The sequence below is a fragment of the Lupinus angustifolius genome, chromosome LG13 (genome assembly GCF_001865875.1).
Source record: "Lupinus angustifolius cultivar Tanjil chromosome LG13, LupAngTanjil_v1.0, whole genome shotgun sequence".
Lineage (NCBI taxonomy): Eukaryota > Viridiplantae > Streptophyta > Magnoliopsida > Fabales > Fabaceae > Lupinus > Lupinus angustifolius.
In genome coordinates, this window is record NC_032021.1 from 10307628 (window position 1) to 10334636 (window position 27009).

At 34.4% G+C, this 27009-nt stretch overlaps 2 protein-coding genes and 1 long non-coding RNA gene across 6 annotated transcripts; 2 read left to right on the top strand and 1 right to left on the bottom strand.

Moving 5' to 3' along the window:
- Positions 1–23539, top strand: LOC109325332. The gene is made up of 3 exons (XR_002105121.1): positions 1–11; positions 13275–13279; positions 23079–23539. It is a non-coding gene; the product is annotated as an uncharacterized LOC109325332 (long non-coding RNA).
- On the top strand, positions 1888–12940 carry LOC109325329 (protein EMBRYONIC FLOWER 1-like). Of its 3 annotated transcripts, none has more exons than XM_019557621.1 (8): positions 1888–2164; positions 4242–4450; positions 6713–7074; positions 7149–7253; positions 7380–8701; positions 9154–10797; positions 11282–11373; positions 12761–12940. In XM_019557621.1, exons 2-6 carry the CDS (start codon positions 4323–4325, stop codon positions 10771–10773), a joined length of 3537 nt encoding a protein of 1178 aa, XP_019413166.1. In that variant the 5' UTR covers positions 1888–2164; positions 4242–4322; the 3' UTR covers positions 10774–10797; positions 11282–11373; positions 12761–12940. The 3 variants fall into 3 exon arrangements, with proteins under 3 accessions (XP_019413166.1, XP_019413168.1, XP_019413167.1); XM_019557623.1 differs by having other exon boundaries at positions 7221–7253; XM_019557622.1 differs by lacking the exon at positions 1888–2164 and adding an exon at positions 2911–3376.
- Positions 15710–23989, bottom strand: LOC109325330 (GDT1-like protein 2, chloroplastic). 2 transcript variants are annotated; one of them, XM_019557624.1, is made up of 10 exons: positions 23735–23989; positions 22679–22838; positions 20957–21140; positions 19520–19567; positions 17559–17655; positions 16878–17041; positions 16711–16776; positions 16348–16398; positions 16152–16256; positions 15710–16065 (listed from the first exon to the last, which is right to left on the bottom strand). In XM_019557624.1, the coding sequence occupies exons 1-10, from the start codon at positions 23892–23894 to the stop codon at positions 16000–16002; spliced, it is 1101 nt and encodes a 366-aa protein (XP_019413169.1). In that variant the 5' UTR covers positions 23895–23989; the 3' UTR covers positions 15710–15999. The 2 variants fall into 2 exon arrangements, with proteins under 2 accessions (XP_019413169.1, XP_019413170.1); XM_019557625.1 differs by having other exon boundaries at positions 23753–23988.

Consider the following 27009-nt stretch of genomic DNA (forward strand, 5'->3'; position numbering starts at 1 on the left):
TCTATCCTAAAGTCATTTACTCACTGTAATTCACATTTACTGGCTTAAGAGCTAATGAATGCGGAGTTAGAGTTGGTCATGACTCTAAAAAGTAAGTAAACCACCTTTTAATGCTCGTGCATTCATAGAAGATATATCCGTAAATCAGGATATGAATAGTATACGCTGGATCGATGGGAGGCCGGTACAAGCATGTCAGAGAGAAGGTAAAGGCCTAACTTCGTTCTTGAAGAAGGAATGGCAGGGCGAAAGAGCTACCTGGAAGCTAGATTGACATAATTAACCTTCAATGCACTTCAAATAGAAAGTCAGAGTTGAAGTTAAACGTTCACCTTAGCTGCACCTCTGACCTCATATGCATATGTTAAGCATATAACTTTTAAATATTACCAAATGCTCATAGGAAATCATTTTGAAAAATATTAAACTTGATCAAAAAATTAACTTAAAATTTCGCAAAGCTGAGTGACGTGTTACTCGAACTGAGTAATGAGTTAGTGTGACAGAGTAACCAATTACCCAAACTGAGTAACCAATTACCCAAACTGAGTAACAGACTACCAAGCAAAAATAAGTGAGAGTAACCGATTACTCAACCAGATAGAAGATTTTGGTAACCGATTACCCACCTCGAGTAATCAATACATTGTTATAACAGTTTTCATATTCAATCTGAAACAACTTCTCCTAACATGAATAGGCATCACTCCAATCAATTCCTACCTTCAAGTATGGATATAATGACTGGTTGGAAGCCTATTTAAAAGCCATTGGCATTATGATTCAATATACAACTTTCATAGATCAATGACACGATACTTTCTACGGTTTTGTAAACAACTTATTCAAACTTTCTAAAAAGTTATTTTCTAGTGTTTTTCTTCTAATTTTTTAAAACTTAAACGCTTGAGCATTTATGTTATATTTATAGTGATTGACATACAAGAATTCAATATTAAATTATTATACATGCTTAGCAATCCTAGCCTTAGAAACAAAGTTCTGATATATAGCACTTTTCTGTATATTTCACAATAGGTTGTGATGAAAGGGGAAAAGTGATTCTTAGAAGTTGTGTACTTCTAAAAGATGAGATGTGGTGAGTGTAATTAGAGATAAAGTCTGAGGGTGAGATTTGTAATGATCGACATTCATCATAATAAAAATCTCTTGTGATTGTACGACGACTAGATGTAGCCTTAGGTAGAATAGAAGGTGAACCACTATGAATCTCCGTATCTTTATTTTTTCTTATACTCTTTTTTATTTCCGCATTTGATTTTTACATACTTACCTATTTCGTTGTATCTCCACTCTTACATTTTCTTAAGTTACAAAAATCTGCTTTAAGTGCAGCAAAACCATAAAAGTAATTCACACCTTTTAGTTTGCCATCTTAACTTACAAAACTCGTCAAAACTTTTGTATGTATCAAATTGGTCCATAGAAAATTGAAAAACATCAAATGATCCAAAAAATATTAAATATGAGCCAAATTAATTATTTTAATCATTTTTATGATTGAGACTATTTTGAATCACAATCTTAAGTACTAATTCAATTTTTTACTTTTTTGGGAAGAAATTAGAACATGTAAACACAAATTATTGATCATAACATTATTACAAAACCTAACCTAATCAAGAAAAGATGATCATTGGCAATACAAAAAAAAACCTAACATTAATTGTTACAAAATCTAACCAAAATAAGAAAACACTAATTGTTTTGTAATTTGTGTCACTCGATATCTTCTTACTTAAGAATTGGGATGGACCCTAAAAATTATAATATATTAAATTTGTAATTAAAATTATTTTTATTTTTAACAAATCACAAGTTTTAAACACATAACAAGACACCTCTTTTACCAACTCATCCTTTACTCTTGGCAGAAATGCTTTCACTTCTGTTAAACAAACTTTTCAGTTTTCACTCTACCAGCCAAACTAAGTAATAACAACTTCATTAATTAAACTACTATCATTACCTCTTAAAATCACTACATTACTTTTTTTGGGTTACATATACATCACATTAGTACATTTTAAGGGTTTTTGAATACTTCTCCCCTTCCTCCCCAATCGGTGGTCTGAGCCTCCACCGCCGCACCTGAACCACCGTCATCAACCAATCCCGGAGAATAACTGCTCTTCAGTTTAAGGTTCTCTTTCCCATTCTTTCGTATGCTGTTTATTTATCTTCTCTTTCCTCATCATTTATTGTTATGTAAGCTTCATTTGAGATCTTGGAATCTGCGTAAGGGTAGACATATTTGATTTGCATTGCGATTTGTGTTAGCATTGTTGAATAATGAATTTGAGTTAGAAATTGATGTTTCGTTATGTACTGTATATGTGCTGGTACCCTTTAGTTTGACTGCAATTTGAAATAATGGTTTTATGTTGAAGATAATGGTTAGTGTTTGTTTGGATTTTTGTGCTAGTCATTGGCTCGAACATGTCGAATCCGTGTTTTTTAGTTATTCTCGTGGAGTTAGACATTTTTGTTTATTACATTTTCTTTCTTGTTTCTTCAAACCGTGTGTAGTTAAATTATTGTTTAGAACATATGTTTTTATATTTGACGAAATAGCTCGAGTCGTAAATGTCATCACCTGTGCTTATTATAGTCCCATAGAGCTTATACTTGTTAGTGTGGTGTATATTGCTGAGATTGTTGTTGATATTGGAATTTGGAAGTTTGTTTGTTGACTACTACAGAAATAGTAATTATTTTGTGATTAATTTTAAGTTATTGTCATGGTAGAATGATGGGATAGTCAGAATATGTTGGCAAAGCACCTCATGGACTATGCATTTCATGATCCTTCAATAATGTCATGGCATGTGCTTGGCACACCACGGTGATCGGGTTTCTTCAGTTTAAGGTTCTCTTTCCCATTCCATGAACACCACTAGTTACTTATACTACCACAATACCACTGGTCTACTTTTGGTCTGACACTAGTGGGAATGGTGTGAACTGCAAAAAGTTTAGTTGCATAGTGTTTCTTTTTCCTAAGACCCTCCTTTTTATGTCAAATTAATAAAAAAGGTCTAAAAATCCTAGTCCTTGAAATAGCTCCCCACATGGAACCACCCTCTAAGAGAGACAATTCAATTCAATATAGGAAGTAGGAACCCATGAGAAGAGTTTATGTGCCAAGGGCATGAGAAGCACCTTCAACCTTCAATGACATGACACAGACAGAAAAATGATGGGTTTTACATATAAGCTCAGCCTTAACCCTCTGCACCAATATTTAGCTTAACATTGGAATGCTCTATTCTACACTGTCATTTCATTGGAGAGCCGTTGAGAATTAGTGACTAGTTGGGAGAGATTGTGTGTGCTAGTCTGCAGTTCAATTCATGTGAGACTTCTTCAATTCTGTACCAGTTACTGAATGCTCTTTCAACATGTTTTTTTTATTTGTTTGGATATTTAGATCACCTTTTTTCTGGTGTGCCACTTCAGCTGTTGCTTTGCATTTTTTTCCTGAGTTTTACTTTATCGCTCCTGTTTTACGCTTATTTTATTATTCCTCTCCATTTTCGTTGCTTGTTAATTCAAACTTAATTATTTTTGTTCTTCTCTTTATATTGCTGAGTTTGTGTACGCCGTTGAAACCTAGCATTTTTCATTTTGTTGCACATTGTTTCTGCCATCAGGTTGTAGACATGTCTCTATTAGGTGGATTGCTTACGTCATGTTGAATCTTATTCTGTTATAAAGTTTAGCTGTGAGTTGACCACTTTTGCCTGAAATTTTACAAAATCCATGTGGTACTACACTAGGTCTTGTTAGCTGTGTGTGTCTCTCTCTACTTTGAGCTAAATAAATGGTTGGGCTGGATACTTGCTTGTGGTGTTGCATTTGTCACATTCAATTATTTATGTTAAGCATTTGTGTGGTTGGTTTTATTGATGGAAAACTAACGTTTTTGAAGTTTCATATTTGTTGGGCTTATCATATTATGTTATTATGTGACCAATCATTGCATATGAAGTTTTCATTGGCTATATATTACTTTATGTTTGACTTTCTCTTGTTTAGCTTGTATTTCCTTTTCATTTATCAGCAGGTTTGCATAAACTCTAGTAGTTAGCTTGGTTAACTTGCTTCATATATTTCTTGTGTTTCCTCTCATGTGTATAGGCCTGTCACTGTCATTTCATTAATAATGGCTTATTTCTATTTCAAATGTTAATTTGAATTTGATCTAACTGTTTGAATAGGACAAATTCATTTGTGCTTCTATCTGTGGTTGCCTGTACTGCGAGGATGTGCATGCATGATTGTGGACAATTATTCGCTACATGAAACGTGATTCTAATACCGTCACTGAGTTCATGGGATCATATATCCAGATTGGCTCAATTTCTATAGATCTGACCAATTCTGTCGGTAAGAGAAATGCGGGCAAATGTGAACATTTCTCGATACGGTAAGCTTTGGTGCTACTTATTATTACAATCCAACAATTTTTTTCAGAGATCAGATTATGGTTTCTTAGACTATATTGCTTTATCATGGTTCCCTTTTCTGTTTTGATTATTTTTACTTCTGTTGGCTTTGTTTGTTATTGGGGAGAGGGTAGCACATTAATGAGTTATATTGTTTATATTTGCCTTCATTTAGTTTATAGTATCTTGTAGCTGATGGTGTGTAAAGTTGAGTACATTACTTGAAAAATACAAATTGTTTATCTGAATTGTTTGAGTGTAGTGTGTACACAACTCTTTTGTATTTATAGTATGAGAATCCCTCCCAAATCATATAGATAAACCTAATCAAATATAATAAATACAAGTTCATCTAATTAATCTCAACACTCTCCCTCAAGCTAGTGCTTGTATGTCAAATGCTGTCACATATATATGATATTCTTGGATCCCTAAGGGATTTAGTGAAGATATCTTCTAATTGATCCTTGAAATTCATAAATGATGTATCGATCTCCCTAGTAATAACCTTTTGACTGACATGATGACAATCTATCTATATCGGCTTTGTCTGTTCATGAAAGACTGGACTGTAGCCAATATACAAAGCAGACTGATCATCACAAATGAGTTTCACAAATTCAACTTTGCAAAACTTTAACTCTGAGAGAAAATGTTTGAGCAATGCAAGGTCTCTTGTAGCAAGGGTCATGGCTCTGTATTCCGCCTCTGCACTCAATCTAGCAACAACATTCTGTTTCTTACCCCATGAGATAAGATTGCCTTCAATAAGAACACAATAACCTCAAGTTGATTTCCTATCATTAGGGCGTCTACCCCAATCTGCATCAGAGTATGCGAGGATATCAATATAATCTTTGTTCTCATAGATCAATCCTCTTTCAGGTGACCATTTGACATACCTCCAGATTCGACTAATTGCGTCCTAGTGCCTGTCAAGTGGTAAATTAAGGAATTGACTTACAACAAATGATATATTTAATCTAGTCATGATAAAAAAATTTAGCTTGCCTACAAGTCTTTGATATCTCCCTAGGTCTGGATCTGGCTTCCTCTGATTTGACAAAAGTTTAGCATTAGGATCCATGGGAGTATCAACAGACTTGCAGTCTAACATTCTTGTCTTCTTCAGAATATCTAGAGCATATTTTCTTTGTGATATGGAAATACTTACTCGTGATCGAGCTACCTCAATTCCAAGAAAGTATCGCAAAGATCTTAAGTCTTTTATTTGGAAGTGTTCGAATAAATGTTGCTTGAGTCATTTAATGCCATCATGACCATTGGTGGTAATAACAATGACATTTACATAGACAAGAAGATAAATACATTGTGTAGATGAGGAATGCTTATAGAGGGCTTTTAAAATCAATGAACAAGGCTTCTGGGCCTACTTTGTAGCAAAGACCCATTTATAGCCCAATATAGGTTTCTAAGCTGGAAGAGGGACAAGAGTCCAAGTATGATTGTTTTCTAAAACTGTCATCTTGACAATCATAGATTGGCGCCACCGTGGATGAGAAAGTGCTTCCTTTACAATTTTAGGGATAGAAATGGAGGAAAGTTTAGAGACAAAAGCATATGTCTTACTCCTCTGTTGTCTAACTCAGTGGTTGGTTGACGGGACAACTAGGGCTTATTTTATCAGGCCCGCATGATGTGAGTTTTGATACTAACTTGAAAAGACGAACTGTTTATCTGAATTGTTTGAGTGTATTATACACTCAGCCCTTTTATATTTATAATATGAGAATCCCTTAACTTTAACTTCAGAGGAACAAAATCATAATAAGTAATTAAAAGAGATGATTCCCAAATCATATAGACAAATCTAATCAAATATAATCAATACAAGATCATCTAGCTAATTTCAAGAATCTCAACAACATTGTTCTAATTATCTCACAAGATCCTATTGTAATTTTATTCACTCTAGATCCTATTGTATTTTTATTCACTCTGGTACAATGTAGAGTTCGATTTTCAAATTCACGCACTTTAATTCAATGTTGGAAGCCAAACAATTAATACATGACAATAGGGACTGCTATAAATAATCAAATGGCTGGTGATATCTACATATAGAAAGTAATTTTGGATATCATAGAATTAATTGGGGGTCTATATTAAATTCTTTCTTTTAACAATAATTCTGAAGATTGGATTTTCTAATGTTGAATTAGAAGCTATCTTTTGGTACCGTTTTAGAATTCTCAACACTAATTAATTTGTTATTCATACAGTGGATATGTGTCTGAAATTTGCAAAAAAGACTGGAAGTTCTGTTGGCCATTTCCAGTAGATGAGTCTCAGGAGCAACCATCACACCCACCACTAGATGTTCCAAAATACAAATGTTGGTGTTGTCAAAGATGTCCACAAGAAAGTGCTGCCAAGGATATTGATAAAAATGATCAAACAAACTTTGAATCTGATAGTAACTGCAGTAACGCAGCTCTCAAGTCTGCTACTATGCAAGATCCAATGCTTGAGACTCTTGAGAGAAGAAACATTGATCTTAATTCCAATCTGTGCTGTGTCACTGATTTGTTACCAGATAGTAATGAGAAAGAAAAGAAAGCTGGAGTTGTTCTCAGAAGAACAGGTAACCTCAATATCAGTTCTTTAAGAGTATCATATTTGTTATTTTATAGTATATGATTTTTGTTTTTATTCCAGACCTGGAGATCGGCTTGGAAAATAACTTCAATAACCAAGTAACTAGTTTTTCACTGCCGAATGTTTGTCCAGGCTTCATACAAGAAGTGCACGTTACTAAAAGAGGTAGGTTCAACTGTATACAACATATTACTGTCAAGCAGCATGAGTAAATTTATTCTTGTGTATATTATAGTAGTAATGTTTTTTATTTCAAGGACTGCAACTCAAGTGAAAGTTTTTTTGGGACAGGCTGTGATGGTAATATTGAGCTTGTTAGCAATCACCAATGCATGGATAAGAGCTCTGCTGAGATTTATAATAGAGCAGCACCTTCTGCAGATAACCAATGCAAGAAAAAATTAATAAAATCTTGCACAACTTTATGGGAAGGCCAAACAGCAATGGAGCCAGGCAATGCAACTGATCACACATCTGGACATCCTCCTCTGGAATTGGTTGCTTGTAATCATACTGTGCCTGCAGGGCCTGAAGGAACTACAGACGATATGGATGAAGATGATCTTCAGGATCATCATCTAGAAAAGTCAGATGCTTTATACCGTAGGAGACCTAGGAAGGTGCGCTTAATGGCTGACTTATTAAGTGTAAAAAATGGTCGGAAGACTGAGCAAATCACTAGACAAGGTTCCCCATCACATGGTACTTCCAATGCTTCTGCAGCTGCACAGCCACATTCAATCTTCCCAGGTATGGTTGATACTCAAGGATATATGACTTCGACAAGTATGTGTCAGAGTAGGAAAAGGAAGTTTCATCTGGATGAAGCACAGAGACATTCAGATATGTGTATTCAGAGGGTTGAAATCAAAATTAAAAAGGGAGATGCAAAAACTATTGATACTGCTCTGGATACTCGACCTAAGTCCAAAGATGTGATGACAGGAATAGGTTTGCAAGATGCTGCAAAGGGCTACTGGAGTAACTCTGGAATTGAAAGAAACCATATCATGAGTAAAAAGAATAAAAAGATTCAAGTCAACAATAAGTACTTGATTCCTGAGCCATGCCAAGGACAGCAAAGAGAAAATGAAGTCAACATGGATACTGCAGATATGGCATATGCATCTAAAACTCTTTCATCTCGATTTTCCCATTGTGCATTTACAGGGAAAGGGATGGATAAATTTCCTTTCCACACTCTACGAAAAGAAAATGAGTTTGATTTGTCCAAAGGAAAAGGGAAAATGCTTCAAACCGACGGGGAGTTGGATTCTTTATCCTGTCAGAGAAATGACATACTTGGAGAGAATTCATTTTCTTATTCAGGGGGAAAGGTCATGTCAAATATGCCTGTAGATTTTCCAATTCCTTTTACCCAAGGTGCACTGAATGGAAAAGGAATGGAAGAGGGGCTGCCATACCAGGTTTACAACCAAAAATGTATCCATCAAATTGAAAATCGGCTACCTTTCCCATTGCCTTTGCAAGAGCCCACTTCGAACGTACATCAACCCAAAAGGAAAAACAGTGAAATCAATGTCTTTGGAGGTCCAATAATTCCTTCCAATCACATAACAAATGCTCTTTCTGGAAAAGGTGTTTGCTGTGAAGTAAGTAGCTAGAAACCCCCCTTAAATCCTTATTCTTTTGAGAAGGAAAAAGTATGCCTCTCAAGAAGAAAAAGAAATGTGTTTTTGTGGCCAGCAAGTGGTGATATGATTTATTTATTTTTGTTATGGTCAAATTCTTCATATGAGCAGAATTGATCCTTAGACTGTCAAGTATCTACGCGTGCTAGTTTATTAATAGTCTCTTATGAATTCCCATGACATTTTGTTGTTGTTAATAATATAACTTCTATAAATGTCCTGATTTCAGGTAGAAATTGATTTGTGTTCTTTTCATGCCCTGTTCCATTTCATTTTATTTGTTAGCAATGAATCGCCAGTGTGAAATTGAACTTCTTGCCCCCCATCAGATTTCCATTTCATGAATGCCTTCTTGACAATCAAGGGTTCATAGTAAACATGTTTTTGAGAAGATTATCATTTTCCTTTTGCAGGAAATCACTGGTGTAAGATACACTGCAAGAACTGTCGAAGCCTTGGAACAACTAGGTGTTATGAAAAGATATAGTGAACAAACAGCAGAGGTGTCTGAGCAGGGAGCACTGGATGACATACCCATGGAAATTGTGGAACTGTTGGCAAGGAACCAGTACGAGAGGCATCTTCTTGATGTAGAGAACAGAAGCTGCACATGGGACAAATCCACTATCAATAGGAAAACACAGATGACAGTTGGCGATACTGTATATGACAAAAGGGAGTTGAGCTTGTTAAAAGAGGGCCAGAAGGTGAAACATCACGGAGCATATACGAAAAGTAACATTGCCACAAGTGGTGAGAATGTGAAGCCTAGCAAAAGTAAGCCAGTTCGTTACCTTTCTCCATTTGATGGAAACAATTTAGGTATAAATAATCCATGTCCTCCTCAACCCCACTTTGGATTTGAAGTTTCCCAGTCTCAAAATATACAGTTTTCACATATGGGTTCTAGCCACCTTGATCGTGATCAAAATTGCAAGTTAAATGGTTATCCTGATGCGTGTAAATCTTCTAATGCTACTTTGCGATCCCACGGAGGATGCAGCTTACACACGGCTATCTTACAACAGGATGATGAAGCTTCTCGTATTTGGGCATCTCTGACCACAAATCATGTTTCCCTAGGATATGATGTACCCAAAAAGGTTGTTTTTCAGCCTACTAGTGCCAATGTGGACATCACTTCACTTCAATCTGGCACACAATATAAGCAGAACATGAAGAGGGATATTAATCCCTGCTCAAATTTGAATGTTGCTGGCCTAGAAAAGCCTAATAGGAGTACAGGTCCTGGAACCTTCAACAGGGTGAATGGAGGATACCCGTTTCCTGGAAAACATAATGGAATGGAGCGTCAGCAAAATTTGAGGGCATCTCTGGATATGTATTCAAACGAGACAATGCCAGCTATGCATTTACTCAGCCTTATGGATGCAGGCATGCAGTCACGTATGCCCTTCAATGAGGGTGTCAATGCTCAAATGCTTAGAAGACCATCTTATCATGGTGATTGCAATACTAAGATGGAGATTGGTACATCTAAGACCTATGGCACCCCGAGAAGGCAATTGTCTGATTATTACAGCAGAAGTTACTTGTCAGATAAACCACATAGCTGTTTGCTTGAATCTCCAACCTTTGTTGCATCTTCTTCAACCCAGCATCATATGAACTTTATAAGAGCTACGGGTGGTTTTGATGTTGGAAATTCTCTAGAGTTTGGAAGGAAAGAAAAGATGAAGTGCTCTAACTCAGCCATGCAGAATAGGGTTAGTAAGCATTTTAGATGTCCTAGTCTTATAACAGAAACTCCAATGCAAAATAAATTGGAAGTTCCTGGTACCCATGAAACTTTGTTGCCTGTGAGAGTCACTTTGGGAAACATATGTATGGTGAACAGAAATCCAGCTGATTTCACCATGCCAGAAGCAGGGAATCTGTACATGCTGAATGGAGAAGATCTGAAATTCGAGAAGAGACTTCCCAAGAAGAGGCATCGCTTCCCTACTCCACATGGATGCAAGCAGCAAAGGAATTTGAAGGGAACTAAAATGAAAGAACATTCAAAACATTGAAAACCTTCATTATTCCTTAAACTGGTATTTTTCAGAATCTCAGAATTCCATTATGAAGCTTTGAGTTTATGGCTCTATGCTACAACTCTTACCACATAAATAATTTCAGAAGGTGGATACTTCGGCATGTTTGTGAGTTTAGTATGGGCTTTGCCTTTGTTAGGAGCAGTGTTTTAAATTGTGGTCGCAATTGCGGTTACTGTGATTGTGATCATTGCAGCCGTTTCGATGTGGATTGCGGCGTGAATCATTTTTTGATTAAAAAATATTTTTGAAATCGATGCGGTCTGATGAAGCCCGATGTGGTTGCATTGCGGCCAGATGTGGCTCGATGCAGCCGCATCATTGTGATTCGATATTACACCCCAATTGTGGTGTGATGCGGTTGTGGCAGTCACCGCAACCACAATATTATGGCTGCATCATGTGATGTGGTCTGCAATTTGAATCAATGGTTAGGAGATTAAAACGTATGCTTTTTAATTAATGTATGATGTTCTTATTTCAGGACAAACTTTATCAGTGGATCCAGAGACAACAAGAGGTTGTAGACTTGTAGGATCAAGAGTTTTAACAGTTGATATATTTAACCACTTTCAGGTTCGTTTGGTTGCTCTATGCTTTCTGTGTTATAATATCATTTACAAATCTAACATGCTTCTACTGATTGGGAATAGCTGAGTTGGGGAGTTGTGTGCATAGTAAACACAGAGTCTTTTAATCTGAATCTGCTGTGTGCCCTCATTCTCTTAGCATTTAATGTTAATGTATCAATTGATATCAAAATCTGTTCAAACATTAACTTCAATAGAAGATAAGAAATCATAATATCTTGTACTCGGGTTGCTCCTGATGAAGAGTACGTTGATTTTTGGAAACTTGAATCCTGATTCTATATGGTGTTTAACGACATATGTATATGGGGGCATCGACTATAGAAAAAATCACAACTGATTAAGTACTCGTGAAGATAATATAAATTCAGTATCTGCTTGTAGGATTGATCTGTCATGATTCTGCATCAGCATGTTTCAGTCTTCTGCTAAAAACTCACATTTTATGTAGATAACCTATCGTGGTTTTAATTTGTTTATCTAAGTGGGGTTGGGCTGAGTTGAGAACTTGAGATAAATGAATAATCCCTGTCCTTTACATCACAAGACCCTTTTGGGTTAGTTTGGGAGTTGGATTTTGAAGGGGAATGAAGGGAAAGTGAAGGTTTGGGAGCCATGAAATGCACTTGTGAAATGACTCCCAAGCCTTCCCTTTCCCTTCCCTCCCCTCCAAAATCCAACTCCCAAACTAACCCTTTGGGTTTTTGTTTTTGTCCTATTTATAGGACCCTTTTCAAATTCGATGTACAATAAATGGATTTGTTACCAAAGCACCCCTATTTACTCTAACAGTGAAAGAGAAACTTATTTAGTTGAGTGAAAGAGAAACTTATTTAGTTGAGTGAAAGAGAAACTTATTTAGTTGAGTGAAAGAGAAACTTATTTAGTTGAGTGAAAGAGAAACTTATTTAGTTGAGTGAAAGAGAAACTTATTTAGTTGAGTGAAAGAGAAACTTATTTAGTTGAGTGAAAGAGAAACTTATTTAGTTGAGTGAAAGAGAAACTTATTTAGTTGAGTGAAAGAGAAACTTATTTAGTTGAGTGAAAGAGAAACTTATTTAGTTTCATTAATGAATGACAATTTAAAGTACATACAACTGTTGACAAATTTAGTGTTTACATCTTACTTGATCTGCATGAAATTACTCAAAATGGTCTTATAAATATGACTGAAGAGAGTATATGTTTTATGTATGATGATTGCAATGTTTGACATTTACTATATTTTATTTGCTTTGGGGGCGTCTATGCATGATAATTATTAGATTGATACTTGAGCTGGGACTGTGCATTGAAGATGCCTAATAGATTCAACCCAACACATATATGTATCTGGATGACTTGTTTAACAAGTTTCGTATTTTATTTGGCAGGTATTATAGGATAGATGATTGATGCCAATATCATATATGTTGGAATTTGTGCAATGTTCTTTTTTCTTTTATTGAATTTCATTAAAACCATTGAACAACTTTATGGCTTCTTATGATGTTGGAAGCATTACTACATTTTTTAGTTGTAATTAATTGCTGTAAAAATATTTTACAACTTTATGGCTTATAATACTTTCGGGTAGCATTGAAAGGATACACCATACCTCTTTACCATTGTTTTACAGTAGGCACTAGGCAACACTTTAGTAAGATGAAACAATTTACAAATGTTAAAAGTTGAGAAGCACAATATCATTAGAGGTTATAATAAATGAGAATTGATGCTCATGTAAATAAAATGATTAAAAGGGAATGAAGAATTTGAGAGGGACAATAGAGAGGTTGTTTTTAGAGATAAATAATATTGGGTGAATTACACTAATCAGTAATCACCCAGAGGTTTATTATAAAATTTTAATCCCAGTCTTTCTTACAAATTTCACTCCATTATGAGCTAAAGTTCTGCTAGTTGAGTTTTCATTAACCACCCTCATGTTGGGTAGTATATGGCCTGTAGGTCACTTTTTTGGTTCGACGGCTTGGGGATGGAGAGAGGATTGAATAGTGATGGCTCATCAGAGCTACGGTAATACATGGCCTGAAGTTCACTCTTTGGTTTAAATAGGGTGGAGTAGTTGGATTTGTTCGATCTTCTCTAGGAGTTTGGTTAGTGTTTTGGTAGTGAGACTTAGATGACCGTAGTAACCTTTTTATTATGTTCAATTATGGGTAGGTATTTTCTCAATATCCTCCAACAACAAGTGAATGCAATGAGTAACACAAGGTCTCTAATATGGTTTCACTCTCTTCCTTATCAACAACTCTCTGGCTGCCTTGTACTTTGTTGCATTGTCCATAACAATTTGGACAACGTTTTCTTCCTCAAAAATGTATTCATCATCTTGAAAACCTAGTCATCTGTTTTAGAGATGTGAGATGCATCAATTCATTTCGAAAAGATTGTTCCCTAGAAGTACAATATAGTCCTCCTCTTATCAGTTGAACAATCTATCCTTATGGTGCATCCTAATTTCTTCCAAAAGACTTTATGTTCCTCCATAGAAATATTAGTGGAATAACTTGTTTCTTAATACTTTGATCTAATTTCATGATAAGGTGATGGCTTGAATCTTATATCATGTCTAGCAATAAATTTAAATATCTTAATTCATCACTATTCGCCAAATTGAATGCTATAACATTGTTGTAAAAAATGCATTTCGTGGCATGCTTCCGCCTTCAAATTCTTCTTGAAGATGGAGCAATGATGGGTTGGCTTCTTATTTCCCTTCTCTTGAAAAGTTCACATGAGTTTCACCCACTTCTTCCTTTTTTATTTTTCCAGCTCCCTCTTCTACATCATCTCCTCCTTTATTGGGATTTTTTTATATTTAAAAGATGTTTCCTAACTTAATCACTAACATTTTTGCAAGGTTCAACATCTTTCCTAACTTAATCACTAACTGAACGGTTAACTTTATTGTGTCTAAATGACCCAATCTATTGTGTCATAAGCTGGAGGTAGGAGATGAAAAAGTATATAGATAGTTAACTTTATAACTAATGGTGATGGGATGTAGATCTCTAACACTATCACATCTCATTAGTGGCATCTCCATCTCCATCTTCACGAGGAACATTGATCGACATCGTATGCATTGCAGCTTCGATGTCTATTGGGGCAAGAGAGGTGGAGTTAGAGGCATCTCCATCTTCCCTGCTGTTTCACTAGACAATTCGAATGAGTCCATTAAGATGAATGATATGGACAAGGAGGAAGTGCCCACGGTTGCAGCATCTATCCCCACCCTGACCCTGGAAATGGGTACTCCTACCAAGGGGCTGTGTTTGGCTGCCAAGGAGCCATGGATGACTGTTGGTACTCTTGTTCGTCGCTCTGTCCACCGCCATGGTTTCTGCACCCACCACCATGTGTGCGGTTTTTGTTGTTAGAGTTGTTGTGGTTGACACCCTTGTTCCCACCGTGATTGTTGGAAGATATAGTGGGATAGGAAGAAGATTCATCAAAGTCCTTGGGTTGTGCTGCAACCATGACTACTTGTGATCTCATGGTTGCCAACTTTATCAGGCCAACTTCTTCGAGTGTAAGCATGGAACGAGAGTGATAGAATTGAGGTAGAGGATTGCTTTGGTGGATCAACATACCGACTGCTTTGTAGGCATCACTGAGGCTGGAGACAAATTCAAGATCAATGCACTAATTGGAGACTGTGGCACCAATGTTCTTCACTTGATCCAATATCATTTTGAGTCGTTGACAATATGCTAAAGCGTTTTAAAAGTCTTCCATACAGGTGGTGGAGAACTCTTGCTTGAGAGTGATCGCATAATCATTTTTTGTTGTCCTGAAAGATGTTGCTGAATCAATCCCAAGCCTCCATGGCGATCGAGTTAAGCTCAAGGATAGTATTCAAAAGATCATTCGAAATGGTGGAATAAATCCAATGGAGAACTTTGGCATTAAGAGTAGACCACAATTCCTTTTCCTTGTCGGTTTTAGGTTCTTTCAACTCCTTGCTTTTTTTGGAGGAATGATGTGATGAATGACTTTATTAGACCGACCATGAATTTTAAAGAGCTCAACCCACATTATATATTGTACGTTTTCCATTTCAAGAACTATTGTTATATGGTTCTTGATGTTAGAGACTACGAGACTAGATGAAAGGAGTTCTTCAATTGAGACAAAGATGAGAACATGGTCGTTGAAAAGATAAGATAAAAAATTTAAAGAACAATGAAGAGGGTACGACTGAGAGCCATCCATTCAACTAATAACAAATACAAGTATGCAAATCAACCTTAGATTTTCTGACAGACCAAGAATGATCATTAAACAAACTTACATTTCTTCAGGGTAGCTTTATCTCAAGAAGAAAGAATTACACAAGTTTCTCATTATTCATTTTTTGGTACATACACAAGTTTCAAAACATACTTCCATATCTCCATTCCCTAATGCAAGCTTCTTATCATCTATGCATATGAGCAATTTGCCCAGAATGTCTACTCAATGAAATCTACAACCAAGTTCAAGTATGCAGTTTCTTCAGTTCTCTGCGAGTTCATTCTTTGTTCATACACGTGTTCTTCTTTGTCTTTCCATCAGTAATATACTATTTAATGGAAAAAAAGGAGTAGGGCTGTGCAGTAATAAATCAGAAAACCCCAAAAAAGGTGGCCACAGCAAATATTAGAAATAGCCCTCCACCCAAGTAACCAACCTGATAGAAGATAAAGCATAGTGACTAACATTAGATGTAAAATTAAAATTTTGAATACTCAACCGAAAATCAGGTTATGACTATACCAATTTTTCGGATATGTAGTTAGCAAGGAATGCTCCTCCAAGAATGGCAATACATGTTGCAAGAAAGTGTCCAGCAATGGCTCCACTTGCCACACCCCAAGGAGACTAAAGAATAAGATATTAGTGGGGTTAATATGTTATATATTGAGTAAACGATATCATGATTTATGAGTTGTCTCAGAATTTAAAAGTGCACCTGAGCAGCTCCAAGTGCAATTGTGGCAAGCATCGAGCGATCTCCCCATTCCTAGGCAAGCACAGTTACTAAATTAAAGTTCATGCCGGAGGACATAAGTAAATGATAATGTGTATGAGGTGTTGTGTAATCACTACCAACAACTTTGACTTGTAAAGTTCAGCTGGGAAATAATTATTCAGAGACTGAGCATTCTGACTCAAAAAAAAATCAATAGTACTAGTAATTTGAGGGCATCTACATTTATGGAGATCAGTGGGGAGATATTGAGCAAATTCAACAAATTTAAGATTATAAGAATGCATTGAATCCATTAAAATATGTTGCAGAGTATAAGGATGTGAGCAAAGGAGCCAGCCTTACAGCAAAAAATATAAGGCTGAATGATTTCCAAATAATTTCCAGTGGATTTGTAAGCCGTTTTGATGCCTGTAGACATTTAGGAGAGACAATAAGAGGTTGAGTTGCATATTATAAAACTTTCAACCAAAAATTCTTATCCTTATAAAGATCCAGGACTCCATTCAAACCTTTTCTTTTACAAGCTCTTCTGCTTCAGCGAGTTCATCAAGTTCAGGGCTGTTGTCATTACCATTATTAGCCACATCTGATGGAAGATCCCATGCATCTTTTATTGATTTTAAGCCGAAAAACAAAAGAAGAGTTACTGCTGCATATTCGCCAATTGGCAAGGCTGTAGGTTGACCACACAAAGCAGAAACATCAGCAATCACCATAACAAATGACTAGATGCAACTTAACTCCATAATAAAAAGACGATTGAAAACAACATACTACAAAAAAAAGAGGTCTTCAATGAAAGTTGAACACACTGGGATAATCTACGGCATTTAAATTGAATAAAAAATTGAAAAGTACGAAGTTCCAAAAATAATGTTAAAAATACACTGAGATAACAAATTTTGAAGGACATACAAAGCCAAAATGTAAAAAAGAAAATGACACCAGTCTGCAACAAGTTCCCATTAAGCTGGGAAACTTTAACCTCTTATGATGAAATTTCAGAAAAGGAAAAGATATAGTATAATAACTTTCCAACATATACACCAGATACTAATTTGTTAGCATGCTTTACTTATCTTTGTTAAACAGATTTCAATATGTAGTATTATTATGCATATTATTGATTGCCTATAATGTATAGAGATGAATCCTTTTGTTCTAGAAAAGTACCATATTTTACTACTTACTTGTCTGGAACTGAGCAGGCACTGATTGAAAGATTCGGCCAATAACAACTGACATGACTGACATGAGTGCAAGAGCACCCATTGACCCCAATAGAACCTGGTTAATATATAAAATCTGTTAAAATGTAAAAAACTATGATAAAAAATATAAATAACAGAGTTCTGATGATCAGCAAGTTAGAACTGTGAATGTTCAAGGGCACAACAGTCCAAAAATGTTTATAGGGTACAATAAACCACAATCCAAAGGTACAAGTTCCAACAAACTTCACCATGAATTTGGCACCGGGATTAAGAGTCATCTTGTACCACTGGCTCTGATATTGTTGGTAACAAGTAATCTAAAGAAAGGAGGAGGGAAGAAGAGACAAAACACAAGGATTTGTTAACGAAGTTGGTTCAATTGCGTCGTCTTGACAATATGTTATTAGCGAATAGGATTACAAACTCTATAACAATACCTCGAGCACTTGCACACCCAATAAGCAAGGTTGTTAAATCATAGAGAAAGCAAATGGGTATAACACGGATGACCTTTATTCTGATGATTGGATTGTGGAGAAAGAAAATTCAGATATGGATGCTCCAAATGATGAACACTTTGTTCAAGTTGGAGAAGATGCTAATGTTGATGTTGCAGCTGGTGCATCTCTAAAAGATCTTAAGAATCCTAATTTAGATCATTTGGAGATTCCTAACTTGGATAATGATGGTGATGGAGATGAAGATACCAGTGGAGGAAGATATTACTATGATTATGGCTTGAACAATTTGCTTGACTAGACGTCTAGAGTAGAGTCTAGACATGGGACTTATGAGTCTTATGACTATTTTGATTTTTGGTATGTGCAATTAACAACCTTATTTTACTAGGATTATCATACTTGAGTCTGTGAGAATGTAACTTTTTATTTGGCAGTATATGATAGTAACTTGATTTATTACTTATCATTTTGTAGATATATTTGTGTGTGTATTTTTTATATTGTAATTTTGTATTTGAAGTGGAGCTACGCTTCGTGTTACGTTCTACTGCTTCTATGATCCTACCCCCTCTAGCTTCAAGGTTGACTTTTTGCTTTAACAACCTTGACTGCAGAAGAAATGATGTGGATTCAGAGTCTTTTTCAAGAGCTCGGCTTCTCATCAACACTACCCATTATATACTTTGATAATCTCCACACTGTGATGTTATCAACAGATTCAGTCCTTCACTCAAGGACCAAAAATATTTACTTAAGAGTTATTCTGGGTAAGAGAAAAAAGTTATCAACAAAAGGTTAGATGTTGAACATGTTCCAGGAAAACATCAATCATCAGATAGTTGATATTCTAACCAAACCTTTGTAAAACACTAGGTTTCTTCATTTAGGGTCTGTTTGCAAGTTGAAATTTGGATGGGAAGAAAGGGAAATGGAAGGCTTGAGAGCTATGGAATACACATGTGAGATGACTCTATAAAGCCTTCCCTTTCCCTTCTTTCTCCTCCACAACTCAACTCGTAAACGGACCGTAAGATAAACTCAATATCAGAGACAAGTTTCAAGCTCAGAGTCCTCAACCACCTCAACTCTAGACTTCAGGAGGGAATATTAGAGACTGGTTAGGTTCATGTAATCATAGACTTAAGGTGTTAGTTAGTTAGCCAGCTGGCACTCCTCCTTCTCCCTTACTACTTTCTATAAATAGTAGTTCCCCTTTTGTAATAAAAAACAATAATAAATAACAGAAACAAGTTTTCAGTTTCTCCTTCTCTCTCTCTCACTTTCAAACACTGGGATTCAAACTCACCCTCAGAAGCAATGAAACATAGTGAGGAATAATTTCAATCCTAAAATTTAGGCAGGTTTATAAGGCAAGAAAATTAAAATAGTAACAAGGGAACTAGATATCATAACAATAACGGGATTGTGCCAAAGACAGAAGCAAGTGTTGTTGAGAAAAGAAATCAGAAGACTTACCAATCCCTTCTTATATTGCATTGCCAAGAGTGCAGCAATAAAGAACGTCTGGTAAAAACATAAATGGCAAACTTTAGGTCCATGAATACATATAACTGACATAAGTGAATGAATGATAAGAAAAACTGAACTTGACCAACTTGAACTAATTTTTTTGTACAATTTTGTAGTATTACAAAGCTACACTGCACACAACAGTTGAAATAGGAATGAAGCCAAAATTATGTTCCAGAGTTTTAATCTCTGTAGGATTTTTATGAGTTAAGTTGATATTTTTTATAAAATATAAAAAGAATTCTTCTGCTCCAGATTGTAAGAGAAGTGATACTTCACATGGTATATGAGCCTCTCTATGACTAAGAGGTTAGGAGTTTGACCCTTGTCAATCCCACTCTTCATAATTTTTTTTGCTACTACCAAGGGTATCCCCTCACCCTTTGGGTAAGGAACTAATCTCTCTTTCGGAGTGCGTGGCTACCTCTCCCAAGTAGGGGTGTCAATATGGGCATTGCCCGCGAGCCAGCCCGCATTGCCCGCAAAAAAATGCGGGCAGGGCATGGTATTTTTGCCTGTTAGCCCATATTGCCCGGCCCGTTTGCCCGCTTTATTAGCGGGCATTTTAAACGGGCTCCGCGGGCATTACATTTTACACTTTAAAATTTTAATCCAAGACTTTATTACTGCTTGATTATTTTATAATTATTATTGCAAACTTGTTAGAGAGAATTATTATCTAATATGGTTAGAGAGACATGTTTTGAATTATTATTATAGAGACTTTTAATTATTTTTAATGTGGTTATGTAAAATCTATTGATTCACCATTGTTGCTTTTTTAATGTAAACAGGAAAATGCCCGCGGGCCGCCCGTTAGCCCATTTTAAAACGGGCAGGGCATGACTTTTTGTCCGTTAACCAATTGCGGGCATGCCCAGCCCGCTTAAATTATTGCGGGCATTTGCGGGCGCGGGCTAAACGGGCCGGGCGGCCCGTTTTGACACCCCTACTCCCAAGTCCCAACAAGTGTCACTCCTAGGAATCGAACCCTTGAAATTTTGGTAATCCTAAAGATCTAGCGGGACCTCACACCACTAGACCAAAGCCTTGTTGGTCACTCTTCATAATTGAAGTTAAATTTCAACACAAGATAAAATGGGAGGCATGAGCATTTTCCATGCTTGGAGCCCAAAGGGTTCTTGTCTAAGGGGATTAAACATATTAAAACCATTATTGGGCATCCACCTTACAACCTAAGCTTTCAGGTAAATAGTCCTTCATAAACTCATAAGTTTATCTTCTGTTCTATGAACTTATTTTTGCCTATACGCTAACTGGTTAAGCCTCTAAGAATTAATAATTTCAAAAAATGCATCAAATAAGGAATTTAAGAATGCAAAATAAAAAATAAAGGGAATAACATAAAGTGTTGGTAATTACCTTGTCCCCAATCTCAGAAACAAATATCAATGTAAAAGCAGCAGTAAATCCTGATTTGGCAATTGCTGCCAGAACTGTTGAAGGTCCTCCTTTCAAAAAGGCTATCAGTGAAAACACAAGAGCACACCCAAACACCACAAGAGCTATAGAAATAGGATAAGGGATCCTATTGGGAGGTTCCACACTGCCAAACCATAAAATATGTTTGCATAAGAATTTTAATAGTGCCATGAAGGATTATAGTGTATTAAGAAAATGAAACCAACTGAATGGCATGTTATATCAACAAAACAAGCTTAAAGACAAAATTCCAACGGTGAGATGAATATTGCAATTTTCCTTTAGAAAATATTATCTTTTACAATATTTACCTATTTTATCTAAGATTCGGGAAAAACTATTTCACACTTGCGTAGATTCACCAGGCTAAGCAAGCATGAGCTATGACGGATAACGATAAGTGTCATATTCATGGAGGAACACAAGCATGAGCTTAAATTCCATCCAATATAAAGAAGAGGATCATACGGTATTTTTGGGACAAAAACAACATAGAATGCCATACCATGGTATGCAAGAGTAAAAAACTCTAGTAAGGAAATGAAAGGAATTGAACATGAATGAAAGGGTCAGATTGATAGCAAATAATATCATTGAGGTGGAGAAAGATTGCAGTGAAGAGGAAACCACATTTATTGACTCAGCTCCTTAGGCAGTCTCATATTTAGAATTTATAACACTTTTTGCCCTGTGTACTGAAAGCATCAACTTAGTATCAACATTAATAGTATAACAGGAAACTAAAGGAGATAAGATGCAAAATCATGGAATTCCCCAGACTACTTACTTCCAAAATTACCGATATGTTATATAGAAAGCTTGCAACAAATTCTGACACAAAAAAAAAATTGGAGTTTGAGGCAGATCGCAATCATAAAGTAACCATTCTGCCCAGAGAAACAGTGCAAAAAACAAGAAGTCATATCCTGATAAGTTCAAACACCACATGTCAATTCACTAGGACTATAAATGGTCTGAATGGCTATCATCTTTGCTAGAATAGATTTAGGAAATATTTAAATTATCTTATATCTTTTGAATGTATGTTTAAATCAAATAGCCTTGTAATTTATGCAGACAATCTTGTTATTTTTCCTGATTTGGTTCATTCTTTAATAAGTTTATTACTCTTATAGCTTGTGGACTTGGGCTTCTACTAGTAGTTCTAGTACTTGACTAAATTACTAGTATAAATAGGAATATTATGTCAAGATATTTTAACACATTAGATTTAACCATTTTTCTCTCTTTTCATTTCCCTAATCCTAGACCTATATGGCTCATTTGGTAGGCTGGACATAATAGTTTATCTCGGCCTGCTGCAATCCAGAGTTTGGTGAGCTAGCAGGATAGGGTTGTCCTAATGGCCTATCCTATCCTATTTACGTAGTGTATTTTTTATCCCATGGGGAGCTGGGTTAGAAATAAGCACAATAGGATAGTACAATTTTTCCTACTCACACTTGAACACCATTGCCGCTACTACCACCACATCAATGTCATCGTTATCTAGTACATACCAAACACAGGACAAGATAAGAGATTATCATGCTCATATCCCATCATGCTCTTATAATGTCCTTATCTATCACGGTCACCAATCGAGCCCATAATTCTTAAGAATCTTGCATATTCAAATGAAATCAATTAAATAGAACTTACATTTTAGATGAAGTGTCATTGACTGGAGTTCCTTCAACGGCTTTCTGGCTGTTTTTTTCATTATCGCTTCCATAATCTCCAGGTCCAACACTAACATTGGATGCTTGGGGTCGGATTCTGCCATGGGCCAAGCTCAACCTCGATTTCTGTCTGCATCTTACTGTATAAGATTTAGGCAGAATGTCAATCAGTAACACAACAGATACAGGTATCAATACTATAAGCTATACAAAGGTAACCATGGCACAAAATAGGTAGATCATAAAACAATCCATAGATAAGATTTTGATTCAGATGTCCATGGTAACAATCAATAGAAAAATACGATTAGCACGATAACTTATACTAAGCAATCATGCCAAAAAGAAAAACATTGAGCCTGCCAGTCCGCAAACAAGAGGATAGCAAAATACAAAAACAGAGAAATTAATAAGTATTGCACACATTCTTAAATCTGTTACCACAATTAAGTTACTTAAAGCAACATCATTTTCTTATCAACCACGAACCACCCATTTGGGTCGATTTTGGATTTAACCCATTACCCACCTGAATTGGATATCCATCTGAACATAATGGTGGCAAGTAAGAGAAAAAACAATGTATACATGTAAGAGTTTTACAACTATCACTCTATTATCTACCATTTATATTTAATCATTTTTTACTCTTCAAAAAAAGTAATATAAATAAATATTGGATAATGAATTGATTGTGTATAAATCTTTATACCGACATTGCATATATATTAACTAAATTGAACATATAATGTTAAGATTGTTATGGATAGGAAAGAAATAATGCTGAGATTGTTGATAACTTGGGATATTCTCAATCTCATCTTAAGCCAAATGAGTGTGTTTCCACTTGACCACTCATTCTTCCAACACAAAATTGCATACATCTTCAAATACAAATAGTGTTTAGAAAAACAGTACAAAAGCCTATGTGCCCTTCAAATTTGAAGGATAAATGCATAAGTCCCAGATTGAAAAATATTCAATACAAGTCAAACCCATATGAAAAAATTAAAACTTGATTAAGAAAACAGCATAACTATCCATAAGAACTTGCATGTGGATAAAAGGGTGAGTCTAGAGAAATAAGGGCAGCATGGTAAAATGTCCACCACTCCCAACAGAGGAAGCTTTCCCCTTGAAACCAATGGTGTATGAGAACCTAACCCTTTCATGTTTTCTGAAACTGTAAAATTCATTTTTCTTTCTTTCTTTTTGAACTAGTTCTGTTTATGGTTCATCAAAATCTGTGACCACAGAAAATTCGAAAATGTTTCAGAAGTTAGATGACGTGCTACTTTGTCGCTTCTTGACTTAAGCAAAAAAATTAAATAGCTTCTAACAAATACTCTTTACTAAAATAGCTTTCAATAACTCAAGTTTTACTTTTTTAATTTTAAATTTATCAAATTATATTAATTACACTTAATAATATTAGAAATTAATAATCATTAGAAATAGTTAATGATAATTTTACCTTATGTAAATAATTAAATTTATAAAGTTAATGATAATTTTATTAAATTATTAATACTTAAGTAGTTATAAAATGACTAATGATTTTACCATATTAATAATAATCATTTACTATCTTAATGTTTAATTACTTGAATTATTAATTATAAATTAATTAGTGAGTAACTAAATGAATAATAAATATATAGTATATATGATTTTTAGTTATTTAACAAGTTTTAATTAGTTACTACTATTACTAAACAGTTCTGATATAATAATATATGCGCACAATTACAAATTTCTAACTATTTTCATATCTACAAGTTAGTTTTGTTTAATAGACCCAAATTTCTATAGAAACCATCTCATTTTTTGGTTTACAAAATAACTTAATTACATTTATGTATTTTCAATATTATTATTAATTTAAACAATTTTTTCATATAACAATAATTTTAATTATTTATATTTTTTATTACTAATTTAGTATCTAGTAGAAGTAGGCTGCCACTAAGTAAAGAGATAATGTACGGTTAAACTAGTCATGGACGAACCTGCAAGCGGCAAGCCAAGACAACTCTTTATTTTACTTTTTCCTTCTAGTTTTTCTACTCTTTCTTATACTTTAAGTGAGAATTTTTTGGTATTATGAATATATTCTCTTACATTTTTTTTTTTTGATAAAGAATTAATTATTTTAGAGTTTGTGATTACTCCTTTCAATAAGTATTATTCTCTCAGACATCAAATCTTTAAACTTTTGATTATTTTAGGATGTAATGTAATAAAACCTTACACTACTAGACTAAAGTTGTATGGTAAAAGCATTGAGAGTATGTAAAATATTAAATGAGTACATTTATTCATCAATTATTTCAACCTCTTACCAAATTCTTGAACCATGATGTGTTTTAATAATTGATGGTCACTATATTATATAAATATATGAAATAGTATAAAAATCAATCAATGTTTATTTATTATTCTTGGTTCATTATAAGTCGTATCAATAATTCTATAAAGATATTTAAATCGTTGTCATATCGAGTTAAAATGACATATTGGTATTTTTTTATAGGATTTGTTTACCAAATTTTGTGTATTTTAATTATTATTTTTTATAAAAGAGTCCTTGTTAATGGAAAGAGAAATCATACATATAAATATTGAAAGAGAAAAAGAAATTGTTGAAATAATGAATGATAATGTAAAAAAAAATACATTTAACTATTGATAATTTAATATTAATAATTATGTTAATCAAATTTGTTCATTTGGGTAAAACTACTCAAAGTTGTCCTATTGAAAGGGTTAGTGTTCTAATTAAGTCTCATTAACATATACAAAATTCAATTTTCTTTAGTCTTTCAAGGCATTGCTTATAGGAGTATATTTATTGTCCTACAAGTTGTTCCATTATATGTGTCATTAGTCTATTATTGGTTGAAAAAATATATTTAAATTAAAAAATTAATAGTTAATTATTTTTCTAACCAATCACAACAATTACTTATGTCCTTTGATCAATAGACAAAGGAGTGGACCATAGCATCAATAATATGAGACACACTCACGGAAAGCAAGAAAATCCACATAGCACAAAGGAATCTTTTATCTCAGAGTTAGCATGGGTCTAACGCTGAGGCTTTTTAAGAAGCTTCCTTTTTCAATACGATAAATGAGATTCCAGAAGAGTATCTAGCAATATTGTGAAGTTGAAGCCCAACAATCAAATTGAAGAAAATATATTAGGTTTAATGGAAATATGTGATTTTATATATAATTAATAATTTTATAAATTTATATATATAAATTATATTGAAGTAATATCTCTATATATTTTGGATGAGAGTAAAATAAAAGATTATAATAGTATTTTATTTTTAATTTTTGAGTAAGCTGTCTAGTTTATTTTCCGGATTATTCTAGTTTAACCAAGTTTAATACGGTCAGATCGAAATTTCTCTGACTCAAAGAGGTTAAACCCTCATTTGATTTAGATCGTAAACTAAAGTCGTTTTCATGTCCAGTCAGTGACCGAATTAGTTAAACCATCCTGTCCTTCTCACATCAAATCCAGTAAACATTTTAGTGTCTACTTATTTTAATTTGATATTAATTTTTATGTGTATAAATATGTAATAGTTAAAATATAAAAGAATCATTATGTATTAATAATGACGATACGGAATATTTATGAGACTATGGGAGCATATTTTCAAAATTCTTTATATAGGGTTTAGTATAATTTATATAGAGAGATGAAAGTACAATATTGGGGAAATCTAGAAGAAATATGAAATGCAAGACATTCATTACATTTTTATGCAGTTTTTTCAACTTTTATTAAAATGGTGTAGAAAATGGGGAAGGCATAACTCTAAGATTAATATTTTTTAATTTTCTAAACGGAAATGGTTGCTAATAGCCATTTTTTTTATAAAGTCTTGCATGTCAGTCACAAGCTATGTTATTTTTTCTCATTTATTTTCTCCACGAAATTGTGACTAGGTTCTATGATTTACACATTATTTTAACATTATCCATAAAATCATGTATAAGGGAGACTCTATCATTTTGGTATTTTCAAACTCGTAGATGAGATGCATGATTTCCTTCTAGGTGCCATGACTTATCTATTAATTTTAAAAAAGTGTCATTTAAAATTATAAAAAAAGAAATATACTCTTAGGAAAATATTTTTAAAACAATACATTTATCCAAATTGACATTTATAATTTATTGTCTTAATTTATTACACTCCGTAGTTATTATTGACATCTATATAAGGAAGTGACATATGAATGTGACTTTCTTCTTTATGGTGGTAAAAGTTTTAATTGTTCTCCACCCCCT